The sequence below is a fragment of the Macadamia integrifolia genome, chromosome 14 (assembly GCF_013358625.1).
Source record: "Macadamia integrifolia cultivar HAES 741 chromosome 14, SCU_Mint_v3, whole genome shotgun sequence".
Classification (NCBI taxonomy): domain Eukaryota; kingdom Viridiplantae; phylum Streptophyta; class Magnoliopsida; order Proteales; family Proteaceae; genus Macadamia; species Macadamia integrifolia.
Genome location: NC_056570.1, coordinates 564,698 through 589,660, shown reverse-complemented (window position 1 = coordinate 589,660; position 24,963 = coordinate 564,698). Strand labels below are relative to the sequence as shown.

General features: G+C 38.8%; 4 protein-coding genes across 4 annotated transcripts; all 4 read left to right on the top strand.

The window, feature by feature from the left end:
- The first annotated feature begins 2,615 nt into the window (after window positions 1-2,615).
- Window positions 2,616-9,595, top strand: LOC122061797 (two-component response regulator-like APRR9). Its single transcript, XM_042625270.1, has 8 exons — window positions 2,616-3,108; window positions 5,077-5,238; window positions 5,358-5,494; window positions 5,585-5,722; window positions 6,128-6,242; window positions 6,369-6,813; window positions 8,111-8,828; window positions 9,254-9,595. The coding sequence occupies exons 1-8, from the start codon at window positions 2,922-2,924 to the stop codon at window positions 9,371-9,373; spliced, it is 2,022 nt and encodes a 673-aa protein (XP_042481204.1). The 5' UTR covers window positions 2,616-2,921; the 3' UTR covers window positions 9,374-9,595.
- Window positions 9,596-9,967: 372 nt separating this feature from the next.
- On the top strand, window positions 9,968-11,410 carry LOC122061798 (NDR1/HIN1-like protein 1). Its single transcript, XM_042625271.1, has one exon. The coding sequence runs from the start codon at window positions 10,632-10,634 to the stop codon at window positions 11,298-11,300; it is 669 nt and encodes a 222-aa protein (XP_042481205.1). The 5' UTR covers window positions 9,968-10,631; the 3' UTR covers window positions 11,301-11,410.
- A 6,623-nt stretch (window positions 11,411-18,033) lies between these two features.
- On the top strand, window positions 18,034-19,233 carry LOC122061393 (NDR1/HIN1-like protein 26). The gene has a single exon (XM_042624640.1). It carries the CDS (start codon window positions 18,255-18,257, stop codon window positions 18,888-18,890), a length of 636 nt encoding a protein of 211 aa, XP_042480574.1. The 5' UTR covers window positions 18,034-18,254; the 3' UTR covers window positions 18,891-19,233.
- A 2,821-nt stretch (window positions 19,234-22,054) lies between these two features.
- On the top strand, window positions 22,055-24,696 carry LOC122061559 (pentatricopeptide repeat-containing protein At1g02060, chloroplastic). The gene has a single exon (XM_042624877.1). The coding sequence runs from the start codon at window positions 22,220-22,222 to the stop codon at window positions 24,458-24,460; it is 2,241 nt and encodes a 746-aa protein (XP_042480811.1). The 5' UTR covers window positions 22,055-22,219; the 3' UTR covers window positions 24,461-24,696.
- Window positions 24,697-24,963: the final 267 nt, after the last annotated feature.

Sequence of the window (24,963 nt, the reverse complement as noted above, 5' to 3'; positions counted from 1 at the left end):
AGAAATGAAAAGAAAAGAAAAGAAAAAATTCAAAAATTTTTGAATTTTAGGAGAGAGATAGACACATAGGAAATTATTGTGTAATCATTCATTTTTGTCTTATTATGTTTTCATATTTTTTCATGTTTTCTTGTGTTTTTTACAAGAAAATTTTTGGAGGAGCAAAAGAAAATTTCACTATTCCCAAGAGAAATTTTGAATTTTAAAAGGGAAATCTTCTCTTAGGTGAAGACATACCAAGTGCAAAGAAAAATTCTTAACAAAAAAAAAAATATACAAAAATTATACTTTTATCTTTTCTCCTCTTGACTACCAAACACAGCCTTAGGATATGATTTCTATTTCAATTGCATTCTCTCTTACTCTTCAATGAACACAAAACACTAATTTCATGTCAAAATAAAAGCACCACCTTTCTTCTTCTCTCGACCGTCTCACCACCACTCCATTCCCAGTCCACCCCCACTATCACCATCCGCTTTCCCAGATAAATGTAAATTAAGAATATATTCTAAAAAATTTAACTACTAAATAAATCTCTTGTTCTTAAAATATTTCATATTGTTCTATCCAAAATAATTTATCTATTTGTTCAATATCCCATGAAATTTTAAAACAATTATTCTCTACAATGAATGCAGTGGTGCGGTGAATATTTGATAGTTAAGAGTATTTAGACACATGCCCTGAGATTAGGGGTGTCAACGGTCCGGGTCGGTGCGGTTTCGGTCCGATTCCACCGGTTTGGGTGTGAGTTTGGAAGTGACCGAAACCGACCCATTAAGGATTTATCGGTTTCGGTCCGGTGTCGGCTTCGGTGCGGTTTGGGTTCGGGTTGGTACCGGTTTGGATTTATTAGGTTCATTTCGGTTTGGATCGGTTTTTTAAACCGGTATGGAGCCATTAGGAAACAACCAAATGATGAATTGTTGAACTTCGGTTTCTTAAATCGATTTGTAACCGGGTTGGTTTTGGTTTTTTGTCTAGTTTGGATTCGATTTTCCATACAAATTTATACAAAACTATTCAAATTTTGATTTTTTTAATGAATTTTGGAGTGTTTCGGTTTCTTACCGGTTTGGTTTCGGTTTCGGTCCGAGTTTTGAGCCGGTTTCGGTTTGATTTCGGGTTCATCCGATTTTCGGTGCGGTTCGGTTTGGTTTGGGGGTGACAATACTCGAAACCGAACCAAACCAATAAGGCTTCGGTTCGGTTCGGTTCGGTCCGGGTTGTTATCGGTTCGGTCCGGCCGGTTTTACCGGTTCGGTTTAGGAATTGACACCCCTAGCTTAGGGGTTGAGAGAAGGGTATATTAAGTAATTTATATTTTATGAGGGTATTTTGATATTTAATAAAAAAATAAATCAACTGATTGTCAACACTTGAGGTATATTTTCTAATAGAGATTGACGGTAAAGGGTATAAATATAATTTGGTATTATAGAAGGATGTCTCTTTAATGGTGACATTCTCTAAAGAGTGACATTGTAAATTTTTCTTTCTGTTTTTATTTTTATTTTTATATAAATGTGAAATTCTAGTAAAGATATAGGGCGCAGACGCCATAACAAGTTCCTTTTAGTTTTGTATCAAGGAGGTGACACTATTTCGATTGATTGGCCTTAAGATAAGCTCGTTCTTTCAATTTAAAATATTTCGTATTTTTTCACTAAAAAAATCCATCGACCAAAAGGATACAGTAAATCAAGTGACTTATAAATTCTCATTCGACAAAAGAAAACTCGAAATTCAATCGAATCCTGAAACTTTGAAACAAAGTGAATTTGAACAGAATTCCTGCCGCCGACAGCCCAGTCCATGTTCCGCCGACAGCCCAGTCCATGTTCCGATTCAGAGGGAAATAATATAATAGGCCAGGATTAGATGCCACATCAGAATCTCGGTTTCTCCGTCAATATCTTGTTCTTCGTCAAGGTAAAAATGTAAATAAAATCTTAAATTCGTATTCATATTTGTATTTGTATTCGTATCTATTGAGAGGACTTCATAGTCAAAAAATCTGTTTTTCTCTCAAAAACTAATGCAAATGCATGTAATGTTATATTCGATTCAAATCCGATCCGTCTACATCCTTCCACAAGGATATGCCATCCTGATTCCAATTTCAATCTTCGGAGATAACGAGAAATATTCGGATTCAACGGTGAATACGAAGGCTCATCACGGTCCACAGAAAGCAGCTTAGCATTTATTAAGGCAAGAATTACTGGCCACAGAACAACACCCACTAAACGAGCCCACAGCAACATCAAGATTCTTTCTAATCCCCCACGTGTCCCATTTCTAACCATGAGATCTCATATATTTCTTTTGCCACTCAGCTGACGTGGTTGCACTCAGAAAATATCCTCTCCTGTAGCCATAATTCTGCGGCACGTGTCTTGCCTGCGGGGCCTAAACGAATCTATACCGCAGCCACATCAAACAATAAATAAATAGAACTGTTAATGAAAAAATCTAAATGGGTGACCAACAAGATGCCACGCCATTCGACTTTTGCCTGGACCAATGACGGCCTACCTTCTGATCTGATATTTTATTTTGAAGGTTGACGTGGCAGATACTATAATAGAGAAGGTAGACGAGAGATGGAAGATATTTTTGCGCGCTCCGCAGTTGTGATCGACAAGTACTCGGTCTTTGAGGCGGTTACGCTGGAATCGACACAAGCCTCAGGGCTAAGGCCACCTCCTTTCTTCTTTCTTAGCTTCAATCTTCAGTGGCGCTTCAGATATTTTCAGTGGAGAAAGGACAGTGAAGGATGGGAGTGAATTCCCTTGCTCAAACAGCAATTTTGGGACTATTACTTGCGGGTGATGAGAAATTAGGGTTTTTCCTGAGCTGGTCTGAGTCTGGGGTTTAAGGAAGAAATAGGAAAGCTGTTCTTCACAACGAAAGGTATGGAGATTGTACCGCAGGTGGAAGAAGAGTGGAGGGAGACGGAGGAAGAAAAGAATGGGAGTTCTACATCTATGATCAAAAGGGAGCGATTTATTCCTCGAATGCCTCTGAGGATTTTGTTGGTTGAAGCTGATGATTCGACACGGCAGATTATCACGGCACTTCTGCTCAAGTGCAGCTACAGAGGTAACTTCAGTTTATTTCGCTTTGGTTTTCCTTTTACGTGGTTAGTAGGGATTTGGTTGTCTTGGGCGCGGGATCAGAACCTGCCTGCCACCGTTGAAGATGGATTAATTTCTATTGTGGATATGGAGGGATGGGGGTCCGGTCCGCATCGGCCTATTCACATCCGATGCGAGATTATTGCTTTCACATGGAAAGCCAACAATCTCTCTCTCTCCACGCTGGAGCAAACGTGGAAACTGAGATCATCCCTGAGGGATTTTCTCCATTCTCGAAGGCACACCGGAGTTGCCTTCCGAGCTCTGATGTCACTAGTTGAGAACTCAGATAAAGCTAAGGGTGTTAGTCAGTCCAACTTTGGTTAGTCCGGTTTCGATTCAGCTAAAATTTTGATAAGGTAAATGAAAACCCACCGGATAACAATTAGCCAAAATCAGAATCTTTTTGCATTCGATCCGGTATTAGTGGTATCTATTTGGTTTTTGTTATCCAGTTTACATGCGGTCTGTATTGTCGGTTCACATTTGGCTTCACCTTTGTACCCTTTGATTCTAGGTATTTATTTTACTTCATGTAGTCATGTATTGATATATTATAGGGGTGACTTGTGAGGTGCTGTCACATTCCATTAGAAATAGGGTTTTTGGATAATAATTCTTATCATGGGTGATGTGATAACTTTATATATGATATTTAACATTTTTCTTTGTGGCTGCCTTTCGTTTGCTTACGAATAGATGATTGCTCGTGTGTTTGCTATTTATATTGGAAACCTATAATCTTTGTTATACGAGGGAAATTCTATTGTTTCATAAGTGTTGGTATAGCTACAGATTAGGATAAGGGAAAGTTTCTTAAATGTATGGAGAAGGATTCAGTTGGCAGAGACCAACACCTCTCAATTAAGAGGTTGTGAGTTCAACTCTCCTTGGGGCTCTCCTGTCAGAAAAAAAGGGATTTGTTAGTTTTTAATTTTTATTGGTTCATATCTGGTGCTACTGGTGTTTTCATAAACGGTTTCTCTACAGTTAAAACTGCGGTTTTTTGGTTTTGATCCAAACCGAACTGGGAAGAGAACCTATGAATCAAAACTGCACAATTCCTTTGCAGTCTGATTCGTTTCAATCGTAAAGAATTGGTTCCGGTACTCAAGTTTCGATTCCATTTTGACACGCTTAGGTAAAGCTCATCCTTAAAAACTAGCCTTTAAGGAGAGGGTTTCCCAAGTCCTTACATGCCTCCACATTGGACTATTCACATCCGATGTGGAATTATTGCTTTTGTGTGGAACCCCAACATGTATATGTGCTTGTGTTTACTACTCATACCTTATGCAGGGCTTGGTAAATTTTAGGTTCTGGTTGGACTAGTGTAGTTTAGTATAGTTGGTTTTGGAGTACAACCTGTGAAATCTGGGGCTCGAGTGAGTGATAGGAAACATGGTTTTCTGTCAGCAAACTGAGGGGAAACCCAACCTAGTTGCTGTGTGTGAACCTCCTAATTCTTTTATTTGTTTCTGATGTCCTTTAAGTTGGGTGGAGAAATTTGGGTTGATTAAGATATTAAATGTTCTGTGTTGTTGAAAACTTTTCTTAGCGTATGCATGATTTAGAATATCTGCCGACTCATTTGTGTCTCATCTGAATCATCTTGGTTTCAGTAGGTTCCAAATTACAATACAAGTGCTTGTATTGGAATTTGGAACCGAGTCTCCACTCAGTTTTGGTGTGGTTGATAGTGGAGTGGATTAACAACTTTGATTATTTTCTTTGAACAAAAATATGAAAATTTAAAATCTATATATATATATATATATTTATTCTTTTCTCTTTGCTAGTGTAAGATATACCTTAGATTGTCAAGTCTATGATTCTACTAAGAACATTGTCAGTGATATTAAGAATGACCTTGGAGTTTTCAATTAGTCACGATATTGGAACTCAAAACCTATTATTGTTTTCATTTGAGCAGTTGTTGCAGTTCCTGATGGCCTAAAGGCATGGGAGGCACTAAGGGGGAGACCGCATAACGTAGATCTCATCTTAACAGAAGTGGAATTGCCATCGATATCTGGATTCGCTCTTCTTACCTTGATAATGGAGCATGAGATCTGCAAGAACATTCCTGTTATAAGTATGATCCGATGCAAAGACATCATTTGGATGATATTTCCATAGCGTCTTTAATATTTAGCATCGTGGCATTCATTTCTGAAATCTTAATAAGTCTGAATTTCTGTTGTGATAATGCAGTGATGTCCTCAAACGATTCAATTAGCATGGTTTTCAAATGCATGACGAGGGGTGCTGCTGATTTTCTCATTAAACCTCTTAGGAAGAATGAACTTCGGAATTTATGGCAGCATGTTTGGAGAAGACAGAGACAATCTGTATGCCCTTTTCCTACATTTTCCCTTTCAATTATGTCTTCAAGACTTTGAATTCAAATTGAATCTTGATTTATTGTGTTTTCTTATTAGTCAGCTGGTGACAGAAGCCTTGCACAGCGAAAAGTTGAAGCAGTATCTGAAAACAATGCAGCGAGTAATCAGTCAAGTGATTATGTTGCTTGCACACAGAAGAATGAGCTAAGCTGTGGAAAAGGAAGTGATGCTCAAGTAAGTGTTCTGTAGCCACTCATTAGTACATATTTTCTGCTTACATGAGATATCTTTTGAATTATACCTGTTTTTTGCTGTGCTTTTGAGTCTTTGTGGTAATACCTTACAAGCATTCTCAGGATGCCACTACTAACTAAGGACTCATATAACCATGACATATTTTAGTCGATGGGGCGTTTCTTCTGCAACCGCGTTTAACTGAATTTGTTAATACGGTTTGATCAATCAGTACCAAATACAATAAGTTCTAAATAATAAGGGATTTTCCAGGACATTTAATCCTATTTGTAGTTCAAGCCACTGTGCACTGCTAAAGGAGATCCCTTTTTTCTGTTTTTGTCATCTGCATGAGGTTTTACATTAGATTGCTCATTTTTGTTGTTTGGTTCCCCATTTTGGCAGAGCTCTTGTACAAAGCCAGATATGGAAGCTGAGAGTGCATGCATGCAAAATCTGCAGGACTGTTCACAGCCAATATGTCGGAGTTTTTCACTTGAACATGACAACAAAAAAGAAGGTTTGGTTTATTCTCTTGTTTTCAATTTTTTTTTTTTCATAACTGCAAGTCATTGCTGGTTCTCTGTCTTTCTGAGTCCCCTTAGATGTTTTGATAAATGGGCATCTAACAAGTTAATTATGACAGAGAAATCAACTATATTGGGATCGGAGGTGACACTGTCAAATGAAGCTAGTGATTCGGCTAGATTTGTTCAAGGAAAAGACCATGCTTATGGAGAAAGAAAAACTCAGCCTAAGGATGTCACACCAGAGAATCACAGAGATGATGCTAATATTACTGGTGCGACTCGCGACAACAGTCATGAAGGGGTAGAATCTCCTAGTGAAGCCATTGACTTGATTGGAGCATTTGATAATCGCCTGAGGTGGAATTTTGGACACTCACATAACACTGTTACCAAAGAAGTGTTATCTAATGATATGAAAACCCTTTCTGGTTCAAATGATAAGTTGGGTTGCACTCCTTTATTGGAGCTTTCCCTGAAAAGATCCCATCTGAGTGTCTCGGAAGACCAAGGAACATATGAAAGGCATAAATTGAACCATTCAAATGCATCGGCTTTTTCACGGTGAGATAATGTTTCCTGTGCTTCATTCTATTTGGGGTGAAACATTACTGTTAACATCAACAAAAACTGATGCATACTTTACAGAGACTCTTTACTGACTTTTCCAACAGAGATTTTCTTTTCCCCTCTTATATAATGAAAATGGAGTCCATGAAATATTTTTTAAGGCTCCGAGGGGCGTTTTTCCTGCTCTACTCTGAGCATTTGGAAGAGTTATAAAAGCATCCTATAGCATAAAAAATAAATGAATTGCAGTAATGAAGATTCTTGGTGTAGCTGAGTTATAAATTGATATCTTACCATACTGATGGCATTTGAAGAATGTTTAAAGCATCCAGAAGCAATCAAAACAAATGAAAATGTTTTGGGAAAGGTTCTTTCTGCAAAAATTTATAAACCCATTCACTCGGGGCATTATACGAGGGATATATACATTAGGAATAGAAGTTTTCATGTCTTCAATAATAACTGTATTACACGCATTTTATTGTTTGCTCATTATCTTCCCTGGATGCAATTTTAGCTGATCAAGTGTAGAGTGCACCAACATCAAGTTATTGGTAGGTTACTTGTTTTTGAGGAAGGATTGAACTTTAGAATCAGGACTTTTTCCCTACTTATTGGTTACAAGTGTTTTAGAATACAAGACACTACATGTATGGTTCTGCTTGAAGTCATTTTGGCGATCAACTACCTTGGAAATCTTGGCGCAGCTTCTTAAAGAACTAATTATCATACTATTGCAAGTGTTGCAGTATTGGCATCCTCCTTTGATATAAATGTTACAATATTTGCATTTTGTTTGGAGACTGATAAAATACTTGGAAAGCGCCAATATTAACATTTTAACTGCAAGCACTTGAGCCTGAGGTTCTGTTGGCATTTCCATTTTACCGAGACCTTTGGTGGCATTTAATGATGATTTTAGTTGGTCTTAGGAAAGCTAGTGGTCTCCCCTTGGGTCATGTTACCTCCTTTATGGTGTTCCATTTGTTCTGGCATCCTATGGGACTTTATCACTTTCTGTGGGTGAGAATTCGTTGGTTATAAGTTGTGATAGGTATAATTACACATTGATGGGTCTATCCTTGTATTTGATAGATTATTTTTGCAGTGTTTCTCCTGTTTAGAGGAAAAAGATGATATTAATAAATTACAGATGGAAAAGCATAAAATGTTCCATAGTTTACCTGTACCAAGGCCTGTATTCTCTGCATATTTGTATTACATTATCAAATAATGGAGCAAATGATATATTTCATTGGATATGTACTGAATTCGAAGTTACCATCTGCAGGTACAATAACAGCAAATCTCAGTCTCCTCTTCCACCATACAATCAGGATCCTGGTCATACTGCTGATGCTCCTCGATTGAATGGTCTAATTTCTTCGGTTGTTGGTCAATCTGATCTGGCTGAAACAGTGCTACCATGTCATCAGCGGGTCATCCCTGCCCCTGTTCCCATCAGAGGGGTGAATTTTGACGGTTTATATGCCAGCTATGCTGCTGTATTGCCACCCATGTTTTATTCAGAATCAGGTCAACTGCCATTATGGGGTCAAAGTACAGGCAGCCAGCAAGAACCCACGACTCTTTGCTTGAATTCGTCTCACCAATCCAATCCTGAAACTCAATATGAACAGGTTTGCCACTATCAGGATCAAAATGCCGACAGTTCCACCAACCGAACATTGCATGAGCAGGCACATAATGTTGAAGTTTTGGAGGATCCAAGCGATGTTTCCCCACCCACTGGTCAGAGTGCAAATAGCAGTATATGTAATGGTGCTGGAAGCTACCTTAACAGCAATGGTTGTGGGAGTGTTTGCAATGGAAATAATGAGAATATCACTGCAGTTGTTGCTGCTGGGGCCACTGCAGAAAGCAGGAGTGGTGAAAGTCTCTTTGTCCATGATAGAGTTGGAGGGATGGATCCTCATCGCTCAACCCAGAGAGAAGCGGCTCTGAACAAGTTCAGGTTGAAACGGAAAGACAGATGCTTTGAGAAGAAGGTACAATTCTGGTTGGCATAAGTTATTGTTCTTACATGTGTGTCATCCACCAATACTAGTTGATGGGTATGTCAAGGTTTATTGTGAGATGATCCACAGGAAAATCATTTGCATCATTTCACAAAAACCTTGTTGCAGACTTGAAAGGATGGGGGGTGTTCACCAGAAAGTCAGGGTAAACCCACCTCCATTTCATTTCATTATCACCTTCTATTAGTGCTTCTTAGACAATGTGAAATCTGGTCTTAAAGATTTCAGTTTGCCAATTGATGGCTTTAGCTTTGAGAGCTAGGAAATATAGTTACTTCATAATGGCTGAATGACCAAATTGTGAGTAGAGGGTCAGGGTGCCCATATGTATATACATAATCTGTGTTCTGGCTAGCTCTGTCCGCCGTGTCTTGATTTTGGTTATTTCTGCACAGGTTCGTTACCAAAGCAGGAAAAAACTTGCGGAGCAGCGTCCCCGAGTGAAAGGACAGTTTGTTCGTCAAGATCTTCTCTCGGCTGAAAGTATCATTACCATTGACATGTTTGCTACATAGCTGGTGGGAAACCTTTCCTTGATTGGCAAAACCTTTTCCCTTTTTTAGATATTGAACTTGAAGACTAATGATGAGACAAAGTCGTGCATCTGTTTTCGTTGTAAATACAACTCGATTGACCAACTAAGTGAGAGGTCGACTTCATGGATCTTTGTTTTCCAATCAACTCTGCTAAAATTCAGACTTATTATTAATTCTAAGCTATGTATATTTTTACTCAAATTCTCGTACTCATTTTAGGTCAATCCTTGATTATTTTTTTTAGTCAGATTACCCCTTCTTACCATAACAGGCAAAAAGGTTTTGTTTCATATGTTTATACCAAGTCAAGAAATTCTCTCAGCTTATCATGTATCTCACTAAATTTGTTATGATTTATTCATATATATATTTTTTAATTATCTGTTTCCTATGTAAATAAGTTGTCTTTATTGGAAAAAAAAATAGAAGTCTATAAATCATGGCAAAAATGAGTAATTTTTATCACTTTAAAAAATTTTCTTTCACTATCCCAAATTTGAAGGCTCAAGGAATGTATATGAAAATTGAAATCTTGAGAGAAACAGGAAGACATTAATTTTGGATGAGCGGGTACGTTAGTATGTCTCATGTTTTTTCTTCCTACACGTGAAATGACATTGCTGCCTTCTAGTGAATGATTCCGTTCTATTGCACCTCACTATGTAAAAACATGTTATAAGAAGAGAGATTGAATGAATTCAATATGTGTGATTAAACACTTCCTTCGTTGGCTCCCTGAAATCTCAGCCCAAAACACATGGCAGCAGCATCCATGCACGTGTGGTTTGCTTTGTAGGTTGCAGTTTGTCTCTTGTACAGCGTAGATTGTTGTGGTGGTGCGTGGCCTGGTTTGGCTTTGACGTGCGACAAGCGGCCCTGCCAAGTTGCACCACCGCTGCTTGCTGTAGTCAAGTGTTACTGCTGCAAAATAAATGGAATGGTGGGGTGATGATACCTCCACCACGAGTATTTAAGTCCAATAATCTTAAAAGAGAGAAAATCTAAATAATAATCTTAGATTCTGTTTCGTTTAGAAGTTTTTGCTATGAATTAATCTAAGAGAAGAAGAATCAGCAGCAGCAGATAAGCGTTCTAAGGTTCCCCTAATTGACCCTTTTATTTAGAAAAGAAGAGAGCGCTCTAGAAGAAGGAAGAAATATTCTCTCTCTCTCTCTCTCTCTCTCTCTCTCGCTCTCTCTCTCTCTCTCGTTTGTATAAACCTTGAAACCCAGGCTTCATGTCTGAAGAAGCAGAGCCCAACTCAGGTTCAGCAGAGGCCCAAAAACAGGGCAGCAAAATGACCAAAGAAAAGGGCAAGGGTCGTTACGCGGCTGCTGAGTTGCGACAAGCAGTGTGGACGGTCGTGGGGGTGCTTATCTTGTTAGTTGGAGTGACGGCTCTGATACTGTGGCTAGTGTATCGTCCCGAGAAGCCTCGATTCACGGTGGTCAACGCGGCAGTCTACGACCTCAACATCACGTCCCCTCCCATCATCTCCACCGCCATGCACTTCACCATCATCACTCGCAACCCAAACCACCGGGTTTCCATTTACTACGACCGGCTCTTGGTCTTCGTCTCCTACCGGAACCAGAGAATCACGCCGCCTACCGTGTTGCCGCCATTGTTTCACGAGAGACATAGCACGGTGGCTGTGTCAGCTAAATTGGGGGGAACGGCGGTGCCGGTGTCGATGGAAGTGGTGAATGGGCTGGTGATGGATGAGGAGTATGGGGTGGTGGGGATGAGGTTGGTGCTGTTGGGGAACATAAGGTGGAAGGCTGGACCCTTCAAGACTAGACACTATAGAATTTATGTGAAGTGCGATATTCTGGTTGGTTTGAAGAATGGCTATGTTGGTCAGGTTCCCCTGCTTCAATCACCTGATTGCAGAGTTGATATCTGACGCGCGTGCTTTTACACTTTCTCTTTGTAATGTGATGTAAGCTCTGATCTTTTCTTCCACCTCCTATCCATTCCTGATCTTTTTGCTTCTTAGTTCTTGCAATGATATATACCTCTTTAAACATGTGAATTACGAATTGTTTTCACTTTGTTTCTGGTTCTGCAAATAACCATTTGGGCTTTCTTAGTTTCTTCTGCTAATTTTTATTTTTATTTTTATTTTTTGGTAGGAGTTTCTTCTGCTAATCTAATTCTTCTTTACGCGAGGAACTCCACGATAGGATAAGGTGATGACATGATCTTGAATCTAGAGATGTACACAGATAGTAAAAAATTCGTTCAGCTGAGATGTTAGAGGGTATCTTGAAAAAATAATTTATTCAATTTAAATAGATCTCAATTAATATTAAAATTCTTTACCGTTCTTAAAAATTCGATTTTTTTTATAGAAGGTACGATTTATATTTGATTTTTTTTATTTTTTTTGGTTAAGTACGAACATGAATCGGGTCATGTAGGATTGAATGAGAATTACTTCGTTAAAAGTAAAAAAAAAAAAAAATAGTCAAATTCAAAAACACATCTTTTCTGAAAAAAGATCTCGTCAACTCAATTCAGCTACCCTTTAGGATTAATGTTGGTGATAGGTTCCTGAAGTTTAGAAACTTATATGAGGGACTTCCGGTCTCAAAAGTGATTCTAGAATAAAAAGTTGAAACTAAATGGTCTTGAAAGTTCAGGAATTTTGATTATTGGCATATTATTATTATTTTTTAATGAAAAGAAGGTAGTACTATGATAAAGGGGATGGGAGCTAGATGGGAGAGTAGAGATGAACTACGAGGAGAATTGAACCCCATCAAATTTCCCTGATCTGTTGTTTTGAAAAACTAATTCCTATTCTAGCTAGGTTGGAGACCAAGCCATGGATCTGAGGGGTAGTCGATTGATGATGCCTGAAAGGGTCAACTGGTTCACTGAATTAAAGGAGAGGAGAAACTTCGATGACCGAATTGAGCAGACCTAGAATTGAACCAGTTGAACCATGGATATAGAAACCTTATTTTCCTCCCAAATCTCTCCAGATAAAAGGAACTTAGTAGAGGAGAGGAGAGAGTAGAAATCTTGACCCTCGCAGTTGGGACCAATTTTTGTATTGTAGAGATCAAGTGGATCAACATGGTTTCGAAGAGTTTGTCAATCATCTAATGCAATGAAGAGAAGTGATAGGGTTCAGGTTGCTAGCCCAAATACCCGTGTAGCCACTTTGTACAAAAAATTCCTAAAGTTAGAACCGACTTCAAACTCACCCTTCCTCAAACCTAACATTGGCAGGATCAACACTAAGTAATAGCCTTATGTAGAATGAAAACCTAACATTGGAAGGATCAACACTAAGTAATAGCCTTATGTAGAATGAAAACAACAGATACCTAGGATTACTTTAATGATATTTTTCATAGTGAAAGGGATCTGATTGTCATATGTGTCCATCGTGCATAAAGTTTGATGACCGAAACTTTGGGGAGATTTCATTAAGTTGACAAAGGAAGTTTGATGACCGAAACTTTAAGGAGATCTCATTAAGTTGACAAAAGGAGAGTCCCTCACCTTGTTTACCCTCCAAATTCAAATACTGGGATTGCGATCTTTGGATAGAGAGAGAGAGAGAGAGAGAGACGTTTTGTTCACCTAATGTGTATTTTTTTTTGGTATAAATTAGAGATCTGGTCAATTAGGTTTTCTAACCTAAGCGGGTCGGTGGTGTCCTGTTCGGAGTCTTTGGACGCTATATGTATGAATTGGGTCAAGACTAAGGGTGTTAATCAGTTCGATTTTGGTTTAAATGGTTCGCTTTGGTTCGGTTCACATATATTTTGGCTGAAATCATAACCGTTCCCTTTACTAAAACCGCAACCATTTAGTAAACAGTTTCAGTTTTCATGGTTTTTGGTTTCACGATTTTAAACGGTTTCAGTTTTTTTCATACGGTTTCTAAACGGTTAGCAATCGGTTTGCTGGCTAGTTTATTCACATGTTTACAAAAATTTGCTTTCGGTGATAAATGATTCAATCTTGAGAATGTGAAATGCAACCATTATGTTTTGTTAAAACAACCAAACAACTAAGCAAAAGAAAATAGTCTCAAGCGCATCTAACAAGTCATTACGTACTGCTTATAACAGGGATTTTCTTCTTCTCCCCCCCTCTCAAATAATGTGTTATAATATTAATAAATATATATTTAATATGCCATGGTATAAGCAAAAATTACATTTTTATCAGTATACATTCTACTTAGTGTGTTGCATTAATTTAATCAACATTCCAAACAATGAGCAAGTTACCTCTAGAATTACTTACAGGCTTGCAGCACTCAATCTTTGAATCAAACGAGATACTAATGATATTTTGCAACCACCTTATTTAATCTTTAAACGGGTTAAGCGGATTGATTTTGACGGTTTAAATGGTTTAGTTTTCACGGTTTCAATTGGGTTTGGAACCACGGGTTAAACGGCTCGATTCAGTTTTAATCCGTTTAGCTAATCGGCCTAAAACTTGAAACCATAACCAAATCATTTACTAAACGGTTTTGCAATTTCGGAGTAAATGGTTCGATTCGATTTTGATAAACGGTTTCAATTTCAAATTCACATCCTTAGTCAAGACCCAATTTTTATTCACACCCTACATGAAGCCGAGTATACAATGGATTCCTTTTTCTACCCCCAAAAAAAGTGGGGTTGCCACCTGATTATTTACTCACCTCCCAACCACTTTTATCCTTACCCAAAAGTTAAGGGGGTTGGGGAGCCGTGGGCTGCATATTTAAGAACTTGAGAATGCTAGCCCACCATATTTTGCTAGGGATAAGTGTTTTCTGTAGAGAAGTGTGGGTTCTTTGCATGCACAGGCGAATGAAAGCACATGAGGAAGTATTAATAGGGATGTTTTTTTTCATGAGGAGAGGATCAATCATTTATCCCAATAATTCTGGACTAAGGGTTACACTTCCCCATAAAAATCACTTTCCCTTTGTTAGATGGTATAATTGGAGCAATTATTCTCTATCATTAGGCATTGGTATGATGAAGATCTGGGTGATTGAGAGCATCTAGGCATACATTTCGAGGTGTTCTCAACCGTCCAGATGTGAGACAAAGGATTTTTATACGTCTAACTGGGGCTAGCTTCATCCATTTGTCAATCATTAATTCATATGAAAGAAAAAGCCAAACCTGAAGCACTTTTGTTGTACTTATTTGAGGTTAATGACCCTATTAGCCCTATTATTCCAATATGATAAATCTCCATAAGGGTCCATAGCATCAGCCATGGTTTCACTAAATCACAGCCGTTTCGGTGAATCTGTGAGCTGAGTCAAAAAGACTTTCGAGCGGATTCAGGATTAGGTGTTCATTTTCAAGAAAGCACAGGTATGATTGCAAGCATGGCTTTGCTCTTGTCGCCTCCTTTTTCTCAAAATCGTAGTGTCTTAGACGACTCTTAGCCCTTAAGGAATGAGGAAAGCTCATTGATGCAAGTGCCAGTGGGGTTTCAATTTCCAACTTCAAGCAAAGCATTGTGGAGCCACCGGTACTTGGGTGTCATCACATCGGTGAGCTAGGAAGCCTTGTGGGTTCCACCATGGAAATGCTTTGATCTGTTGATCCCATATGGGGATCCAGATTTCCACCACAGGACAACTGGGGCCACACACCAGTCCACCAGCATGAGTGGGTTTTTTAGCCTCTCAGATATGCACACGGCCCCATACTCCATCCAGAATTAGCGACAAACCCATCTCTCTCTCTCTCTCTCTCTCTGGAAAATCAATCTTGAAATAAAAAGTCTAAGATCTTTTCCGCAATGTACGTGAATGACAATGACCAAGGAATCGCCAGGATAAAAAGGGGAGCTTCAATGGAGTGGCTTTGTAAACTCTAAAGTCTCAAATATAAAATGAAGCTGAAACAAGAAAGTCATCTAATAGAGTGAAAGCCTTTTTCCCCTCTTTAGGTCTTGATTTCAGACTTATACTGTAATATTCTTTTGAAGATCCTGATAATTGTAGTCTACCCGAGTAACACCATCTGAGGATAAACCATTTAGACTTTCTTATATGATCAATTCAGGTTTCCGTTTCTTTTAGTGCAACCCAAAAGCTTAAGCTTAAGAAGGATATATAAGTTCTTGATCACATTATCCAACTGATGTGGATTAAAATTCCTTGTTCCTAACCATGCAGTTGCATGTATAAATAATTTCTAAAATGATGCAGAAAAGAATGAAAATCATGAACACCAAGATTCACATGGTTTGGTTAAATTGTATATAAGATGAGATCTTACTTCATTATCAATGGGTCAAGAATAGGATTACAATTGCTTGTCCTCATATCTTTCTTAGATTATTTACAGAGGAAAACCTTCACTACAAATATATAATGAATCCTCTATAAAAAATTTAGGCTTTGAAGCATTCAGCCCCTTTAAGGGGATGGTACCACAACCTTGCACTCACTACATCAACTAATCATATGTTTACTTCTCTACTTTGTTAATTATTGAACAAAAGGACCAATAAGGAAGATCTATAAAGTGGAAAGTGGCAAGTGGGTGGATATGATCATCTTTCCAGTTCTCATCTAGGCATGGGACATGGCGCAGTAGAGACCCACCAAAATGATAAGATGCCTCGGGTGGCATTCATATGTTAGATATGGATATCCTTAGTGTATTTCCTTTTTCCTCGTGGGCTGATGATCATCTTTTCGGTTGACCAAGAGGTCTTAAGTTCAAGCTCTTATATCTATATTTCTTTTCTTAACCTATAAAAATATGAAATAAAATAAAATAAAATTTTCGATTCTAATCTAGGCATGAGCGTATGAAAGGACAGCAGTGTTAGAAAGTTTCTATTTTATATAGGTTTGTCAATTAGTGGGATTTAGGACAATATTATAAATATTAGTCTTGGATCCCTGCAGCCTAAAAATATATTCATCTCTCCCTCTCTCAAAGAAGACAAACAAAGAGAGACTGAAGGGTGTGAAAGATTCAAGATCAAACTGGGATCGATGCGAATGGTGCCAGATACATCTTGAATCCCTATAATTATTGTAATTGAATCGTGTTCTTGATTTTTTGTGAATTTATTATTAAGATTTCAGATCCGAACCCATAGGATTCCAAACAAGAAACAGAGAACTCACACAACTAATTTTGGCATTGTAGGAGGTCTTGATATAACTCTAAACAAAATTCTGGTCCTACCACATTTCGGCTATGAGAAAAAGGCAAGCAATGTTGATTCCAGTAAGCTTTCAAAAAGTGAGTTTGGAGATGGAGATTCTCCATGTTTGATGTCTTCTCCTGTTTAGCTTAACAAAACAAATAAATAGTGAATAGTGATCCACAAAATCACAATCTATCCTCAAAAAGAAAAGGGGAAAAAAATGGAGCAGTGCGTCTTCATTTTTTATTAATCCTTTTGTTTATTCAAATGGGGAACCTTCGCTTCAACTATTCATGTTTTGCTCTGCCTGTGTGGTTGAATAAAGATTTTCCATTTCCTAAATCCGAAAAAGAGAGACAGAGAGAGAGAGAGAAAGAGAAAGAAAGAAAGAAAGGCTACTGGCTTTGGTCTAATCTGAGAGCCAAGTTGAGTCATTCTAATCAAGACTAGACTAGTGCTATCCTTTTCTTTACAATTATTGTAAAAGTGAATCCTAGTCCGGCCCATCTGATTAGACCCGATACTGATAGACATACCCCTAAATCCCTTTCCTTCAGTACTTTAAATATGCAAGGGATGATTCAAAGTTTACATGTCCCACTTATATCTTGTTTTTTGAAAGGAAAGACTGGGAGTTCAGTGGAACTGCCTACCTTTCAAGCCCATGAAAGTTTGAGGCTTGACGAAGAAGACAGAGGGAAGGTTACCCTTCAACGGCATTGTGCACAAAAGTTTCTTTTTGATATAAAAGTGCAGACAACCAATAGACAAATGGCTAATGGCGCAAACAACATCCCTCCAACGACACGAAACAATCATTTTATAACTTTAATGTTTAAGATTAGTAACAAGTATGGCTTTCAATTAAGATATTATCAGGAAATAGCTATTAAAAAAAAGAAAAGAAAAAGAAGATAGTGTTGGGTTTCATGTGAAATCAATTGTTTTAATTACCTTGGATGTGATAATTTGATATGAAACCCTATTAGTACTTTAGAATATTTTCCTTAATGACTAGCTTTTAAAGATGGGTTCTACTTAAGGCCTAATAGATATTGTATGCTAATCGATCATGTCAATTAGGCTTTTACAAAACCAAATCAAACCGCATCGAAATCAATAAGACATTGAACCAATAGACACATAGGTAGACAGCCAATAGATGCATAGCTAATTGCCCAAATGACGTCTCTTTAAAGACACGAAATGATCTTTTAGAGCTTAGGAATAGTAACAAGTATGACTTTGATGTGAATTGTATATTATAAATTATGTTAACTTGGTGGGGACTTATTGGATTGAACCCTATGAGATGGACCCACTCATTCTCATTGAACGGCAGAGATGCTTCAATCAAATTGGTTGGCTTAGGCTCCATTCATCATATTTATGTATTTATAAATTGTCCCATGATGTACTTAAGGGGCTTCGGTAAGGTTTTAAATTACTCTAACAAAGATAGAAAAAAAAATGAGCCAATAAAAACTCCTAACCACGTTCTCTTCCCACCAGGAGCTGCCGGTCAAAAGCGGTAGAGAGAAATAATTGTTGCTTTACTTTGGAATGCGCCCTTGCCTTGCATTGCCTTGCCTTGCCTTGCCTGCCCACCCATATCTTCCTTTCCTCTATATTTAACCCAACCCTCGTCGCCTCTCCCCTTCCTTAACGGCATAGCCTTGAGAACTTAGTACTAATTGGTCTTTCTCGCTTGCAAATGTCTCAGATATTCCTCACGAACTCTCCTAAGCACTGCGCCAAGCACGGACTCAACGTAAACAAGCTACCCAAGAAGCTACTATACGGCTTCTCCACATTTCTTCTTTCTTTTTTCTCACTCGCCATCCTTGTCTGGGTAATCCTACACCCTTCCAAGCCTGAATTCTACCTCAAAGAAGCAGATATTTATCAACTCAACCTCTCAGCCCCTCACCTTCTTAACTCTTCCATACAACTCACTTTAATCTCCAAGAACCCAAATAAGAAAGTTGGGGTCTACTATGACCAACTCCAAATCTATGCCTCCTACAAGGGCCAACAGATTACTCTCTACACTTCTCTTCCTCCATTCTATCAAGGCCATGAAGATAGCAATCTCTTATCAGCTTCCTTGGTAGGAACCGGCCTCCCCGTGGCCCCTTCTTTTGGTTATGAAGTGGGTCGGGATCAGACGGCCGGTAGACTAATTTTAAGTCTGAAAGTGAATGGACAGCTCCGATGGAAGGTTGGGAGCTGGGTTTCCGGCCGTTATCGGTTTAATGTTAACTGTGTTACTATAATGAATTTTGGGCCAGACTCTGTATCAGCTCCTGTGAGTTCCAGACAAGGGTCTAGCTGTTCCACTACTGTTTGAACTTTGAGGAGACCACTAGCTGTCCATAATCCATACAGAGGCTTCTGTAAGAAGCTTCAAGTAAGTTTTAATTTCTTTTGATTGTTGTTGATTTCATCTTGTTTCTCTGTTTTTTTTTTTGGGTGATTCTGATTCATGAATATTTTATCTAAGTGAAGTTTAATGTTGCCCTATCACTGCTTAGTTACTGTAATAAACTCAGTATAAAGAAAGGATGGAAAGCTATGTTGTAGATTGGAGTGGAGAACCATCTTATCTTCTCTTTCTCTCCTTTTTCGCTTTTCTTTATCATTTTACTTTATGGATGATTGGAATGGGAAGCAAAGGTTGGTTTGATTTATTACTAGCAGGTTTGAGAGTGTGGTTGCTTCGTCTTCTTATGAAGTTATTGAATGATGATGATGAGATTCCTGGCAGACCCGTAGAAAAGGGAAAAAGAAAATGAAAAAAAATGAAAGGCGGGAAATCAATACGAAGCTTTGGTGGGTTATGGAATCTTGAAATCTCCATTTCCATGTCACCTATGCCCTTTAATTTCCATGTCAAATATGCGAATTTTGTTTGGGATTCTTCTCTTTCTGTTTACTTTCTTATCCACTTCAGGCACTCCCTTTCTTTTGGACTAATCTTCCATGTTTGTATTGGTGAAATGGAGGAATAGAAACAAAACGGAGTAATAGAAAATTATTCTATGAAAACCTAATCTATTATCATGTAAATTTTCATCTCAAAAGATCGATTTGATAAGATAAAAAGAGATGTTCACGAATAAAGGAATTTTCCCACTTAGAATCGATGTAAAGCTAACAAGACCAACACTAAAAGAAGATGATTAATAAAAAGGAAGTGTTTTTTTATTTTATTTTTTTTAATACATTCAGACCATACAGTTCCATATGAGCACTTGTCTTACGTGGGATATGAGAATGGGAAACTCGTAACCTAGTGGCATAAAAAGTAAATACGACACGATTTTATCTAATATGTGATTGGACTGTGAATTCACTGTTTGTCAGATTAGACTGGATTCAGGATGAGGCATCTCGGAGGCATGGCTTGGGCATGCAAAATGACAAATATTATATATATATCATCGACTGTGTGGCTAATTCCAAAAATAAATAGCTCTTCCCATGCCCACCCTCCCAAAATAAAGTCTAAAGCTTATACCTGAAGGTAGCAAAGCCTACTTAAAGCCTACTTTCAATAGAGAAAAAGGACAAAGTTTGCTTCACCCATAGAACTCCTTCAATCGATACCCTCATATTGGCATGAGGTGGGATAGTTTCAACCTTATACAATAAGGGGTGGAGCCAAGGATTAAAGTATTGGTATCGATTGTAGTATCGGTCGGCTAAAATTAAGATACGTATCGGAGGGTATCGTATCGTATCGGAGATACACTAAGATACGCTAAAGATACACACATAAATGGATAGGAAACATTTTTTTAAACATTTTTGCATAAAGAATTTGTTAAAAAAAAACTATTGATAACATGTATTATGCATAAACACTAAATTGAGGGTATCGTACAAAGAATTCAAGATTTGTAGTTGTCCCATAAATGTAACATCCTTGTTTTCAACCTTGATTTTCACTTTAGTTAGAGAGAAATATGACTGATAACAACTTTGGAACAAAAACCCTTTAAAAAATCGTGTTTTTCTGAAAAATTACCCATCTTGGCCATTATATGACCGTAGCGCACTGTATCGATACATAGATATATATATCGATACTCACCGATACGTGCCGATATATATCGACACATACTGATCGATACATACCAATACTCATCGATATATGCCAATACATACCAAAACGTACATTTTACCTCAATTTTATATTTTCCATAGAGTCGTATCGAGACATATCGTATCGTATCGTATCGATGTGTATTGGTGGTGTATTGATGCATATCGGTATGTATTGTAGGATATATATATATATATATATCGATACGAAAGGATTTTAAAAATTTAATGTATCGTATCGGTGTGTATCGTATCGATCGGCTAAATTTAAGATACGTATCGGAGGGTATCGTATCGGTATCGGAGATACTTAAAACCATGGGTGGAGCATAATGATAAAGGATTCCAATCATATGATCATATTAACACTAGAGAAGGAATACTAGTTGATTACTGATTGTTAGTGCGAGAGACCACTTGCCTGGTCACATAGCCTTTACACCAGCACCAAGGGTCAATTAGAGCATGTTTAGGGACATCAACATGAATGAGACTTTTTAAAAAAAAAATTATTTTCCTTCATTGTTATGTGGTATATAAGATGAGCACAAGTTCAAGCATGAAGGTTTCTTATTCACATGTCAAACCATGCAAAAATAGAGTTCGCCATATTACAAAATGTAGCATTGAAAAATTCAAGACTAGCAAGAGGATGCGAAGAGATTAATGACTTAATTTGGGTCACAATCTCGAACTTGATTCATCTCCATCATTCCCTAAATATCAAATTGTTTGAATTCCTATGACCCTTCCACATGGCATAAAAAGTACCAATCAAGACTCCAAATTTCTTACTTTAGGTGTCTGAAGAAACTTTCTCCCCCCTTCCCGCCAAACAAGGCAATCAAATGATCCCAATTTCTTCCCACTAATTTTAGACTATGTTTGGTATGTATTCTTCGAATAGATTTTAGGTTTGAAATGTATTCTGAAACCCAATTCTTCTTATTTTCTCTCTTTCGCATTTTAAACCCATAATTTATTAAAAAAAAAAATACATACCAAATACAACTTTCAGATAGAAGTTGTTTTTCATTCCCTTGCGAAAAACATGACCTAACAACAAGCGTTTATTCTCTACAGTGAGTGTGGTGGTGTGATGAACATCGGATGATCAAGAGCATCTAAACACACGCCCGAGATCGTCTCGCCCATTCGATGCTCACTGCACTGCTGCATTCCCTGCCGAGGATGCTTTCACCCTAACAACATAGGGCTTGGTTATGGGCATTTACATCATCCATGATTCCACGGATGTGTAAATTTCTGTTATTTACTTGATCTAATTCATCAGTCTAGGGTAACCAAGGGGAAAAAAAAAAAAAAAAGGTTCACATGGATCTCTTTTGGCCCTTGAATGAAACTTATTTCAGTCTAGTTGATCTTAACGAAAAAACATCTTGAAGTTAATTAGTTAACTAGTAAGTTTGAGATTTTTAATTCAGAACATCTTGAACTTGAATCCACCTTGACAAATGGCCATATAGAAGTAAATTGAATTCACATTCATTCACCATCCCAGTAGAGAAAGAGTCTACAAGAAGATCACGCTGCCAGCTCTGGACAATTGACATGCTTCTTCCTCAGAGTCTTGGGCTCAAACCCATCTGTAGAACCCTCTTCTCCTCTGTCCAATTCATTAGATTCATTTCCTTTCGCACTTTAGAACAAGCGAGCGACGGCGACGACCACCTTTGCGAAACAGAATTCGCAGCAGAGGAAGAAGAGGAACCAGAGAAAGGAAAAGAACCGAACATACAACGAGAAGCTTCGAAAGTACCCTCTCCAGCGGAATACAGATCCTCGAAGACCAAAGTCGCTCGAACTATTGGTCGACTCATCAACAATGAACCCTGGTCACCCGACCTCGAATCCTCTCTTTCGCGTCTCTGCCCCAATCTCTCCAAGACTACCGTTCTCCAAACCCTCCATCTCATCAGGACCTCTCGCAAAGCCATCCGTTTCTTCAAGTGGGCTCAAGACAATGGTTTCGCTCACAATGACCAAACCTACTTCAAGATGCTCGAGGTCCTCGGCCGCAGCCGAAACCTCAATGCCGCCCGCAACTTCCTCTTCTCCATCGAGAAGAGATCGGGCGGGTCCGTCAAGCTTCAAGATCGATTCTTCAATAGCTTGATCAGGAGCTACGGTCAGGCCGGACTTATCCAGGAATCTATCAGGGTTTTCACTACCATGAAATCTCTTGGTATCTCCCCCTCTGTCGTCACCTTCAATAGCCTGCTTTCCGTTCTGCTCCGCCGAGGGAGGACCAACATGGCCCAGCAGCTGTTTTACGAAATGCTTTCGGTACCTGGCGTTTCACCCGATGTGTTTACCTTTAACATTCTCATAAGGGGATTCTGCTTGAATTCCATGGTGGACGAGGGCTTCCGTTTCTTCAAAGAGATGTCTCGTTTCCAATGTGAACCTGATATTGTTACCTACAATACGCTTGTCGACGGATTGTGTAGGGCTGGGAAGGTCAGAATCGCTCGCAATCTTCTCAAAGGATTGCTAACCAAAAACCCCGATTTGCATCCTAACATCGTTACCTACACGACCTTGATCAGAGGATACTGTGAAAGGCATGCCATCACCGAGGCTTTGACTGTCTATGAAGAGATGCTGGGTCGCGGAATGAAGCCCAATAGTATCACCTATAATACCCTAATTCAAGGGCTCTGTGACGCACAAAAGCTGGAGAAGATCAAGGATATTTTGGAAGGGATGATTGCGGGTGGAGAATTTCTCCCAGATACATGTACTTTTAATACACTGATGTCTGCTCATTGTAATGCTGGGAAGTTGGACGAGGCATTGAAAATGTTCGAGAAAATGTCGGAACTAAAAATCCCACCGGATTCAACGACCTACAGCGTTTTGATTCGAAGTTTGTGTCAGACAAGAGATTTTGGCAGGGCGGAAGAGCTCTTTGATGACCTGTCGGAGAAGGAGATCCTGGTCCAAGACGTTGGGTGTGTGCCTCTGGTTGCTGCTTACAATCCCATGTTTGTGTATTTGTGTGGGAGTGGAAAGACTGCCAAGGCTGAGAGGGTGTTCAGGCAGCTACTGAAAAGAGGTACACAAGATCCTCCATCTTTTAGGACGTTGATCATGGGGCACTGCAAGGAAGGAACATTAGAAGCAGGGTATGATCTCTTGGTCTTGATGTTGAGAAGAGATTTTGTCCCGGATTTCCAGACCTACGATTCCCTGATTGAGGGGTTCTTGCATAAGGGTGAAGCAGGTTTAGCTCAAAAGACTCTGGAGAAGATGTTGAAGAGCTCCCATCTCCCTAGAACTTCCACCTTCCATTCCATTCTTGCTGCACTAGTGAAAGAGGGTTGTGCTCAGGAAGTTGCTTCCTTTGTCATGATGATGTTAGAGAGAAACATTCGACCAAGCATCCATCTCTTTACAGAAACCATTGTTTTCCTCTTCAAGAACAGGCTCCGGGATACTGCTTTCGAGGTGGTTGGATCTCTATACGACAAAGGTTATTCGATAAAAATGGAGGAATTGCTAGTTTTCCTTTGTGAAAAGAGTAAATTCTTAGATGCTCGAGAACTGCTGCTGTTTAGTTTGGAGAAGGGTCAAAGCGTGGATATTGAGAACTACAGTGCAGTTATAGCAGGTCTTTGTAGAATTCACAAAGCATCGGAAGCATTTAGTCTGTACTATGCATTGACGGAGAAACAAGGCAAAACCAGCTTGAGCTGCCTAGGAGATTTAAAAATTTGCCTGGAGAGTGAAGGAAAAGCAAATGAAGCTGAGTTTGTACATAAGAAGATGCAATGTGAAGAAAAAGGGTAGCTTTTGGCCAATTTTCTCTTATGCTTGGTTATCTTAAACCGTTGAGCTGCTACCATATGGATTCTCCATTTTGAGGCTGTACTCTAGTTAACACTGGGTCTCTTCAGGGCAATCTGGCTGACCCTTTGTGGCAAGCCAGATACAGTCCATGGATATGAAGGTATTGGTCCTGGCCCTGGATTCATCCAGTTCAGTTCAGTTTTGATCAAGATCAAACAAACCACAGTTTTGTGATACCATTTCGGCTGCTAAATTTGCAGAGAATCTGCATTATCACCGCCGTTAAATGCATCAGGTGTTACCTTAGGAGTTAGGTTTTAAAAATAGGAATCTAGTGACCAATGGAATCGGTCTCAAGAACCCTAGAATTGGCTCTTAGATCCAAAATCACAGCTATTCTATGAGCTAATTGGGCTGTCTTGAATCAGCCAGAATAGGGATCGGTCGTGGCCAAGTCCGATCCAAATTGGCTGATTCGCCAATCCAATTCCTGATTCTTGAAA